At 48.5% G+C, this 12,110-nt stretch overlaps 1 protein-coding gene and 1 pseudogene across 1 annotated transcript in view; one reads left to right on the top strand and one right to left on the bottom strand.

The window, feature by feature from the left end:
* Window positions 1-12,110, bottom strand: part of SUMF1 (sulfatase modifying factor 1) — a 68,708-nt gene that overhangs the window by 12,799 nt on the left and 43,799 nt on the right. Inside the window, exon 8 of the mRNA XM_015587168.2 lies at window positions 10,256-10,369. Coding sequence (XP_015442654.1) covers window positions 10,256-10,369 — 114 coding nt within the window. The remainder of the gene's footprint in view (window positions 1-10,255; window positions 10,370-12,110) is intronic.
* On the top strand, window positions 11,867-11,982 carry LOC112477602 (annotated as a pseudogene).

Raw genomic sequence — 12,110 nt, 5'->3', positions numbered from 1 at the left:
CACCTCGTCACGCTCTGCCCCCAGGCTCAGGCTGGACTCCTGATGAGTCGCCCTCTCCCTCATCCCACGGCCAGCTGCTCTGCTGAGCTCCACCTGCAGAGCAGGCCGCTGACAGCAGCTACCTTCTCCATGGTAACCACCCTGGTCCTCACCACATCTCTCACCTGGACCGGGCCTCGCAGCTTCCAAAATGGTACCCAAAGCAGCATGATAATATCGTAGAGTAAATAAAAGACTATGCCACTGCAAAAAAGGCTAGACCACAAAACAAATAAATACATACATACATACTAGATGATTCCATTTATCCAAAACTCTAAAAAACGCAAACTCATCTAGTGAAAGCAAATCAGTAATTGCTTAGGTACGGGAGGCAGAGAGGGACAGGATGGAGGATGACCAAGGGCACAAGGACACTTTTGGGTGATGGATCTGTCCACTACCTAGACTGTGACGGTTTCATGGATAGGGGTGTATGGGTGTGTATGTGTGTATTTTTGATCAGTATATATATATATATTTGATCGGTATATCCATAAACTGATCAAACTGTATACTTTAGGTGTGCAATGTATGCCAATTATACCAGAACTAAGCTGGTTTCTTAAATGAAAATAAATAAGATGGTAACAATATATAAAACATGGGATTTGCTTAAATAAGATAACCCTGGGGAGGAGGGGAGCAGATGAGTGGGTGGAAATATAGATAAAACAAGATTAGCCATGAGATGGTAAATTATTAAACCTGGGCACTAAAGACATGCGGGGGTTAACATACTATCCTCTTGACTTTTGCGTATTTGCATTTTTTCTATAATAAAAAACAATTTTTAAATTAAAGGAGAGAAAATCTTAAGCCAGAATAAACTAAAAGAAGAAAATTGGCCCCAAGATGCTAGGAGTCAGGCTTCTCGGAGGTCTACGTGCCGGGGACAGTGGGGTTCCAGGGGCAGGCTGCACCTCCACGCTACAACCCAGGGCACGGGCATGTCCCTCCGAGAGCGAGGCGTCCTCACCCCGGGGGGCTGGAAGCCGGGCTCCCTTGCGCACTTGACTTCTCGTCAAGCCTTCCAGCTGTCAGACCGCACGGGCTCCCATAGGCCCAGTTCCAGCAGCCTGGAGTTTGGAATGACAGGGAAGGCTCGTGCTGCCCGTTGGAGGCACGGCGTCCTGCAGAAGCAGGTCACGGCGAAGGCAGCTCAGACACACACAAGCAGGAACGGCGTTTTCACCTTCTCTCTCTTCAAGCCTCTGCTCACGCGCTCCCCAAAAGGAGTCTCTCCTCGATCACCTCAACCGTTTTTAAAGAAAGGAACTCTGCCCACTTTTGCTTAGATGATGCTAACTCTTAGTCTCAGTTGATACAATAAGCTTGGGAAGCAGGAAGTCATTATCCTCATTTTAAGGATGAGGGATACTGAAACTCGGAGAGACTGAATAAGTGGATGCCCAAGGTCACACAGCTGGCAATGACAGGAGTGCCAGAAGAGGAGGTCCACGCCGCTCTGTACCCACCAAGCTCGACCACCTCGCAGGCTCGGCAGCGACGCTGCCCAAGGTGCACGTGTGGAGAAAGTCGCACTCCCAACAACTCACTTCACTTTCACCCGCGGTCACACGTGACCAAGGACTTCAGGAGTGGGCAGCTGAGGCCGTGACTACTCCAAACAAGCCTTTTCAACCGTGTGATTTTACGTCTCCCCGAGCACAAGGATCCATGCCGAAGAGACCACACAGCATGGGGAGAGGAAAAGGTGATGGCCAAACAAAGGTCAGAGAAAGGAAACTAGAGATCAGACGAAGGACAGCACAGGGAGCGCGCGAACCAAACGGACAGCCCCGTGGGGATGTCCCCGTGGGGATGTCCCCGTGGGCCCAGCAACGACCCCCGCGGTGAGACAAAGGAAACCAGATTTCCCTCCCGGCACTCATGTCACCCACGCGGGTAAAAGGAAGTCTTCGAGGCGGTGTGAAGCTTGCCCGCACCGCGGTGGCCTGCATTCTCCGATAAAAAGTGTCACCTTCGTAGCCCGAGGTACATAGCTCTGATCCTCACTTCAGAGTAATGCATAAAACTGGGTATTTAAAAGACCAATTTACAGGTAGCAGCTAATGTTTACTGAGCACGTGTTACAAGCGGGTATTGTTTTTAATAATCTTATCCTCAAAATGATCTCCTGAGGCAGGTTCGAGCATTGGTAGGGCAGAATTTACTGTGCTAATAAGGACACATCTGGGAATGAAAGGGGGTGCTCGTAACAGCTGTGCCAGGCACAGGCGCAAACCGGGAATGCTGGGGTGCCCGGTCGTCAGCCACATTCTACAAATGGACAATTAGGGAACAGAGAGGGTGGGCGGCCCAGCCAAGGTCACACAGCCAGCGAGTGGAGGGGCCCGACTGGCTCCGGGCTCCGGGCTCCGGGCTCCTCTGAGCCGCTCTGCCATGAGCTGCTCGCGAGCTGACGCAGCATCACATCTTTTAAATAAATCGTCCCACTGCTCTCGTTTGAAGCACACAGACTTTGCTGGGTTTCACAAGTTCACTGCAAGAAAATGGCTAAAATCCAAGGAGAACGACGAGTCAAGAGTTCATTTCTTTTTTTTTTTTAAGTGAAGACATTCACTAGCTTTTGGAAAGAGTTGAACTACGTCCTTTGTGAAACGTATGTCTCCTAATGGGTTCTCTCGGCATAGGACGCCTGCTTATGTCACGCAGGAATAAGCCCACGCTCAAAGCACAAACGCCCACCACGAAAACAGACTGCACCTACAGTGACGCTGCGGACGCCTGTCGTGGCTTCACCGGCTCAAAGCCACGGGGTCTGGGGGTCTCCACCACATACCGCAGCAGCAGCGGCTCCAGCTCAGAGACCTGCTTTGTCAGGTCGCCCCTTCCCCTGAGTATTCTGGAAGGGTTTTCAGAAACCTCCAAGGAAAGTCACATCCCAGAAAGAAAGCGGTAAGTGGGGAGCACCCTTTCCTTCCATCGCAAAGTGAACTACAGCCGCCATTAACCCCAGTGAGCCAGCATCAGGTGGGTACAAAGTGCTTTGAGTCTCTGCAAGACTGCTGGCAGACGTGCCCTCGAGGCGACACGGTGCTGGTGTGTTCCACGTCACCGTCACCCATCTCCTCGTGTCCCTCAGTGACATCACTGGCCCGACACTTACTCTCCCTGCATCTCCCTGCAAAGCCCACCTCACCACTCCACTTATGGGCTCTGCCAAATGACACGTCACCAGACAGGCTGAAAGCGCAGGCCCCCTCGGCCACTGTCACTGTCGCCCTCCCACCCGCCATCTGCCCCTCCTCCCAGGGTCAGGACGGGGCCTGGTGGCAGCGACCAAGCCGTGATCAGAGGGCGTGGGACTTTCAGCCTGGGCCCTGACCTCTGAGGAGGGAGGAGGGGCTGGACGTTGAGTTCAATCACCAACGCCGAATGATTTACTCAATCGTGCTCACTTAATCGTGCATCTATTTTAAAAGCCCGCTCAGTGGCAGTTCAGCGAGCTTCTGAGTGGGTGAACTCCGGGTGTGTGGGCAGGGGGCACGCCTGTCAGGGGTGCGGAAGCCCAGGGCCCCCCACTCCCAGCCTTGCCCTCTGCCTCTCTTCCATTTGGCTATTCCTGACTCGTATGCTTCAGAATTAGCCACCGACTGTAAGTGAAGTGCTTTGCTGAGTTCTGTGAGCTGTTCTGGCAGATTACGAAACCTGAGGAGGGCATCACGAGAGGCCCCAAATCTGTGACCTCATTTGCCGCTGGAACGTGAAGCGTGGGCAGACGGGTGCGACTGAGCGCTTCATCTGTGGCGTCTGACACTAACCTGGATGGCTGGTGTCAGAACTGAACTAAGTTGTAGGACACCCCTTTGATGTCCAGAGAGTTGGAAACCAACTGTTGATGCAGAAAAGTCCCCCCACATTTGGTGTCAGAAGTGCTGTGAGCACAAACAGTCCAGCCCTTTAAACTTCCTCAACATAACAGCACATCATGGCCTACACTGGACCACAGGTAGAAAGTACCAGTGGGAAAACCGCAAAGGCCCGGCAGCTGGGCCCAGGCAGGGGTGTCCCCAGCACGGGGTCCACGCCCCCGCCTCACTCGGCGGGAGCATCCTCGCTGTGACCTGCCACAGCCGCACCAGCGCCCCTGCGAGGTCCTGTCTGCACCGCCCCCCGGCGGTGGACCCGTCCCTGCCCTCCCGCGGGTCCACGCCCAGGCGGGCGCTGAGCGACACGAGCCTGTTTCCGGTGTCTCATTCAAAGATCTGGACTTGTTTTTCACATTACAGTGAAATACACATGACATGAAACTTACCACCGTAACCACGTTAAGTGTTCAGTTCAGTGGCGCTGAGCACAGACTGCTGTGCAGCCAACACCACAGTCCATCACCAGAACTCTTCATCTTGCAAAGCTGAAACTCTACCCACGAAACAGTAACTCCCCGTCCCCGCCCACCCCCAGACCCTGGTCCCTGGTCCCTGGTCCCTGGTCCCTGGCAACCACTGTGCTGCTTTCTGTCTCTATGGATTCGACGGCTCTCAGAATCTCATTGTGACTGGCTTGTCTCACGTAGCATAATGTCCTCAAGCTTCGCCATGGTGGAGCGGGCGTCGGCATTTCCTCCTTTCAAAGGCTGAATCGCATTCCATTGTATGCAGACACCACAATCATCCTCCTCCTGTCCGTGAGCCCTCGGCCCGTCTTAGCTGCTGTGAATAACGCTGCGAGGAAGCGTGCACACGGATCTCTTCCAGACCGCACGTCGGCTCTTGGGCGCACACAGCCGGAGCGGACCTGCTGGCTCAGACAGCTCTCTGTTCAGTTTGTCGCGGGCCCGCTGCGCTGTTTTCCACGGCAACTGCACCACTTCACACTCTCGCCAACAGCACACGCAGTTCCGATCTCTCCACATCTCACCCACGCCTGTTACCTTCTACTTTTTTAAACAGCAGCCATCCCCGTGGGCGCGAGGTGGCCATGGGCCTCAGCTTTTACAGCCGCTCTATCCAACTTCTCGGGAAGGAGAGAAGAAAGAGCAGTGCGGTCCCAGGAAAACGGTTACGACTCTGACCTACACAAAGGCAGATACGTACGATCTGTTTCAGAGGCATGGACTATCATCACTGTGCAAATAAATGGTAGTTTTTCAACAAAAGGCCATAAAACATCTATGATGCCAAAACCACAGAAGAAGCAACTATTAAGAGGAAAAAAGTAGCAGACTGGATCTCCGCCACCAAGGCCACCTCCCCCTCACCTGCTGACGGCTGGACACAGCCAGGTGGGATGGGCCTCTGGTAGTGCAGGGGTCCTTTGCCTCCAAAAAACTTAGCACGCTGATGTCCAACACAAAAGAACACCCACGGTCTACCCAGCCCACATGGACTGGCTCTGAGGTATAGAGAAGTTAGTCTGTTTCAATGCCATGATGTATCCTATAGCATCATCCTAAAGAAAGGTGACCTCTGGGTCAACTGCAACCAAGCCACCACATCCCAGGTGCGGACTACATGTGCCCGAAGGTCTGTTCCAGATGCAGTCACGTCCCTCTCTCAGAATGACGGTGTAAAGCTGTTCAATCAGTCCTGTTTGCAAAGCCAGACAGGGCTCTCAGCACCGATGTGAGAATCTTCCTGACGATTCTACGTAGCACACTCTCTCCCACTCCAATCTTCTGCATCCTTCAGTGACAACTCATTAGCAAGTTATGAGAGAGAATAAGCAATTAGCTGATACCAAATGGTATTTGTAGTTAAACATATTTTTCAAAGAACACTTAAAGACTGCCAAGATTTTAATTTGGACACTGTGAAAGTGGACCAGTGCTAAGTGCCTGATTCTGCCGCTTCATTAGAAGCAGTGTTTACTTCCATGAGTAGGAGGTCAAGACCCTCCACGGAAAAGAGCTGTTATTGACAGCTGCATGCTAATTAACCGGATGGCCAATCTCCTTTCCGCATCCCTGAAAGAGCCCAGAGTAAGTGCCTTCCGCGGACCAGATTTCAAAGTGAGGTGTCATTCATAGCTTGCTGACTTACTGTATTTAGATTTTCACTACGCATAAAACATGGTAGTCATAACTAAGATTTATCAAGTGCTTACTACATACCAGCCACTACACTAAATATTTCTTTTGTGGCATCTCGCTGAAACTTCTCAATAACTCCACAAGGGGTATGACTATTTCTTCACTTATAAATGAGAAAGCAGATGATCTAAGTCACTTGTCCCAGGTTATTTGGCACGTAGGAGGCCAAGCTAGGGTACCAGGTCTGACTCCAAAACTACATGCTTTTAATGATCATGCTATACTTCCTCTTTACACACAATACCTACATATGCAAATGTGTGAAATGAGGTGTGTTTGATTGACTCCACAGGGGTCACTTCTGTTGGATTCCCAGACGCCGGTGCATGAGTGGCATGCGTCAGGCTGCCAATAAGTTTCGCTGAATGGATAAAGCCACATACTTACACAGAAACCACACATGAGGATATGTATACATCTATGTTAGAAATCTGTCCACGTAGCCACATAAAAAATCCTCAGAACAATTTGTTAAAAAAGATGATTTTACTGTCCTATTTTTCTCTTCTCAATTAACATAGTTTTACTTCCAGATCCTCAGGGAAAGAACAGATGAGTCACACTGTGGCATAAACTATGGTATAGCTACAGAAATGGAAAATAACACTACATAACTTTATAATTCATTAATAAGTCGAATGTTAGGTACAAAAACCAACTTGCCAAATCAATAATTCTAAATTATAATTCATTAATAAGTCGAATGTTAGGTACAAATCAATAATTCTAAGGAACAATTTAGTGGAAATAAGAGATGAGGAAGGTAAGAACGACAGGAAACTGATTTAAAATCTCAAGACATAAAAAAGCCGTAAGCACAATTCACTGCCTCTCCCTTGCTTGCGGAAGAAGCCGCTGCACTCTACAGCAATTCACATCTCTTAAATTCTCTTTCATATTTATAACAGTTCCAGAAATTCCTGGCTTAACGTATGCAGTTTGTGATAAAATACTATAGGGAAGTGAGCAGCCTTTCGCGTTTTGCATTTCAAAACACAGCTGGAGTGCAGATCCTGACTCTGCACATCAAATGCCAGCTCTCCGCTCCAGGAATGACCTCCAGGAATGACCCTGAGTGATGACACTGGGACCACATGCCCGCTTTTACACAATCAGGAACATTTTGAGGATGTGAGAAATAAAGAAAGGGAAAGTCAGGGAGAGAGAAAAAGCACTTGGAGCCCTTCAGAGAGGAAAAAGACAAAACACCGTAACTGTAAAGTATAAACCCTCCGGCTTGCCCAACCCCCACCCCCGAGCACCAGGCCGCGGGGGTGAAGCGGGGGTGAAGCGGGGCTCCCACACAAGGATGCGGGCGCGGCTCTGCTTCTGAACTCAAAATACACTTTACACAAGTAATCGGAAGGCTAGAGGGAGAAGGCGAAGCGGCCGCCTTCACATTTACAGAGCCCACGCGTTTTCTCCCCCCAAAATCTATGATGACTGCACTCTGATTCAGAGTGCTGCACTTCAGGAAAAGTGTTTATGAATATGGGCTATTGGATGTGAAAAATTTTAAAGAAGAGAATTAATGAGTTGGAAAATACATAAACGTTAGGTAAAACCTTTCCCGACGCCCAGCGTGAAGAGATGAGGCCTTGGTGAACACGCTGAGCTTAAATGTGGGGCTAGGGTGGGAGGGGTTGGGGGTTCACTGTAATACTGATACAGGACACCACTTGTAAGATTCTTAATCTTTTAGCAGGAAATGAAATGGAACATCTCTTGCAGAGTTATTAATCTTTTTAGTAAACCTAGTTAAGTTTTCATCCTTTCTTTGGGAAAAAGACTAGCTCTCACAGGGGCTGAAGCTCACCTTCGAATCATCCCAATAAACATATGCCAATCTGAAACAGAAGTTTCCAGAAGCCACGGTAAATCCTCTCTAAAGAAAGATCACAGCATCCAGATCTCAGTAATCCCTACAATGTTTCACATAATTCCTGGTACTCGATCAGAAATCACCAGGCACATGAGAAAACCAGACGTGACTGAAAACCAAGAACAACAACAGACAACAGAAGCAGACCACGGGGTAGCCGGATATTAGAGTTATCGGATGCCGATTTTAAAGTACGATGACTAAAAACCACAACGTCGACCGGAACAGCTTCAATTAAAAATACCGACAGTACCAAGTGTGGAACAGGAGAACAGTTTTGTCCTTTTTCTTTGGTTAAAAGAAATAAAGTAAATACCATAAACTTAAGATATGTTAAGTCTAAATGGTAGGTACATAGGTACGTTATATTATTCTCTGTATATTTCTTAATTTCTTTAAGATTTCACAATTAGATGCTCAAAAAAGAATAAAAAGATATGGCTAAAGAGAGCTCCAAGAGGGCTAAATTATTTGAGGCTTCACGAGTCATGCTCTGAGAGTCTGGACTTGATTCTTCAGACAGGAAGCCACTGGAGCATTCTAAACAGGAGTGACAGCGTTAGGCCTGCTCTCTGTGAAGACGGTTCTAGCTACAACAGGGCACCGAGAGGGAGGGAGTGACCCGGATGACATGGCCGCGGCTCATCTGCTGGCTACGGTACTGAACACGGAGGAGAGCTGTAAAGATCTGAATGATGGGGAGTGAGTTTTCTAGGGAGCTGGGGTTTGGTTCTCAAAACTATCGAATTTTATCACAGTCGAATCGGGAAGCAAACGAGGCCACTGCGACAAAGAGAAACTTTACGTGAGAATAATTTACAGAGCAAGGACAACCTCTAAGATAAAGCCTGGAACGGGTAAACTTGATGTGGATTTTTCTGTAAACTCAAAGAAAAACAAGCGGTTATAAAACTGGGAGCTAGCGAGCACTCAGCTTGACAACAGATGGGCAGATAGACAGATTTGCAACTCACCAGAACCCCGACGCCTGGAGCGGCCCCTCCCAAGCTGGCAGATGCTTTTCTCTGAGAGGGACAAATTCTATTTCTGATTCTGACAGCAAAGGCTAGTCAGGAATGGCATCTCCCGACCACAAACCCACCGAGATGTTCAAACCTCATCATTTTGGAGAGACGGGCCGTCTCTGACCGCCACTTCCACTGGCCCTGCCAGAAAATGAGGGAGAAGTGACAGTTTCTGAAGAACTTGGCTTTTTCCTCTGCACCCAAGAAAGCAGATCTGTGTCCCTAGATTATTCATGAGCAGCCCACATGTTATGCTGTGAAGAGAAACTCAAACGAATTTATCCCCACTTTCCGAAAAACGGCCTGCGGCACAGAGTCTGACAAATTCTTCAATCACTCTGAGCTGTCTAACCCTCCTCTGAAAAGAGAAAGAAGGATGTTATCTTTATCCTTTGTGCCTTTTCGAAAGGTTATGGTTTAAAATTAAGCAAATCAAGTTCCCAGGGAGCTGATTTCGGTATAAATATACATTCTTCAATCTAATTTATGAATATCTAGTTTGCTAGAGATAGGATTTTTACATGCTGTTTTTGCCCCAACCTGTTCACACGACAAAAACTTTATTCAGAGATGTTCTTTTTAAAGGAAGTACTTTCTGTACACACATCCATGTAGTGTGTCCACTTTTGTCTACCCTGAGCGCAGAGTGTGGTGCAGGAAGCATAGTATGCTAGCTGATCCTGTTCCCACACTGGATCAGGTAAAACTCAGACGCCCGTGGCCATCTTAGATTCCCCAGGTATGTGAGGCACTGAACTGACATACTGTGAATTTGGGAAATAATCACGGAATGACTCGACTTCCTGACTCAGCGTCCACCCAGGAAGTACCCTTTCTCATTCTCGCCAAAGAATGCGCCTTGATCCAAATTTCGATGAATCAAAAATCGGGCAACTTGCTACCTGATAAATACCATCTAGCAAATCTCACCAGTTATTAATAAAACATTAATGAAGTTTGCATATTTCTATCTCTCACCCTGATCAAATTGGTGAGACTGAACAGAATTTCTAAAGTGATAGGCAGATTCCCTCGAATGACTATTGCCATCATAACCCAGCAGCATGTGAAATGCTCGCAGACACTTGTACATGATGCTTTCAGGTTGAAGTAATAGACATGTGCTTCATGTCCCCCTGGGGACACGCCAAGGTTAATTCCAAGGGCACATAGGTACCCCCAGAAACGCAGGAAGTTCCCGCCAGGGTGCCTGGGAGAGGGGCGCCTGGGTACTCTGGGGAGGGGGCTCACCGGGTTGAACGTCTCTTCAACAGTGTGGTGAACGGTCCACCAGTCCGAGGTCCACTCCCACACGTTGCCCACTACATTGTACAAGCCGTAAGCATTGGGGGGGAAGGCGTCGACCTACGGACACAAAGAGGAAAGTTGCTGTCACACTACTCACCTCGCTTAGCAAATCTCTCTGGGACAGAAATGCACTAAGACCTGTCACTTCCAAGTCTGAATACTAATTTTCATCCCAACAGTTAAGATACAATTTGGCCAATGTAAAAGTTAAAATGAGAATGAAAGAAAGAGACATTGTCAGCTCTGAGCTCTCGAGAGGAGTTGAGAAACTTGAGGGAAGTTTATACATGTCACATGGTAGAGAAGCTGTAAAATTGTTCCTAATGGATGAGTCTTGGCCATAAATCAAATCTGTATCTGATTGGGGTGAGGGGCAGGGGTAGATGGTATTGAGACCTTCGAAAGCATGACATTAGACCAGCGTAAGGCCCCAGCGGAGCTGAGCTACGTGCGCCACACAGTGTCCCTTAGTGCTGAGAGCCCGTTGTGTCCTCTCCACCAGGCCCTCCAACTCACCATTCTATCCTTAAGCTCAGCCATTGTCATCAGAGCTCTCAAGGGACTTCTTTTTATAAAGAAAACGTCAATTCACTACCAAGCATGTTTGTAATAAAAGGGTTTGCGGTCTCTGGAATTGTAAGGCAAAAACTGTACAGGTTCTTCAGCCAGCAAGTAAATGGCACGTCAAAGGCAGGTCAGACAGTCTGCCACGCAACGCTGTCACAGACACGCAGCTGGAGTGTAAAGCCTTGATGAGGAGGAGGGACAACAGGAAAAACGAACTGAACGATAGTAAACGCAGAACAGTTTTTCTATTTTAGTGACTTAAATTTTTTTTCCAACACTTTTATGGAAATCCTCAAACATAAAAGAAAAATCTCATTTTTCAAACGAAAAAAAATCAAGTTATCCTTGGGGTTTAAAAAAAACTTTTCGTAAATTTATGTTTTTTCGCATACTAATGAAGCGGAACTAAAGGAATGAATAGACTAAAGTTCGGTTCTCTTTGGCTTCGGGCTTCGGGTCTCGGCACGACTGTAGAGCACCCAAAACCTGGGCCGGCCGAGGCGATGAAGCCACTGAGCAAGGAACGAAATCGGATGGGCGGAGCGCCCTGGGCTCACCACGCGGCCCCCTGCTCAGCATCCGTGAGGGACATGGCAGCACCTGCTCGGAGCCCCTCCTGCGATTCCACACCTATGGCCTAAAGGCAGGAAGCAGTTAAATGGCAGAAGATGTCAAATGGCTTAATGAGGAAGAAAAGAATACACCAAAAATAAAATATCCAAGTCTACACGTGGGGCGGGATGAGTGGGGAATGACGAGGGGAGGGGCATGGGAGCGAACGCCACAGAGATCCCCAAGAGGGCGCCATCTGGGAATTGGGGTCAGAGTTCAAAGGTCGAAGGGGCAGTAAAGGAGGAGAAGCCATAGGCACAAACTGTCCTTTCAAGAATTTGGAGATGGGACGTGGTTCCATAGTGTAGCAGTGAGCAAGTCTGCTTTACACGTAGAAGGTCCTGGGTTCGTGCCCCAGTGGAGCCATGGTCCACGGTCTACGGCCATGCCACCCTGAACAAGGCCGATGTCTGATCTCGGAAGCTAAGCAGGGTTGGGCCTGGTTAATACTTGGATGGGAGACCACCTAGGAAGACCAGGTGCTGTAGGCATAAATAACAATAAATAATAAAAATAAAAAATAATAAAAGAATTTGGAGACGATCAGAGGGCAGGTGAAATCACAGCTGGACGGCGTCAGGAGGAAAGGAACAAAAGAATCTGAGCGGGAAGAAGCCGG

This window comes from Pteropus alecto, unplaced genomic scaffold, assembly GCF_000325575.1.
Source record: "Pteropus alecto unplaced genomic scaffold, ASM32557v1 scaffold53, whole genome shotgun sequence".
In the NCBI taxonomy this organism is placed as follows: Eukaryota; Metazoa; Chordata; class Mammalia; order Chiroptera; family Pteropodidae; genus Pteropus; species Pteropus alecto.
Note: the sequence above shows the minus strand (reverse complement) of the source record. Positions and strands in the feature narration are given on the sequence as shown.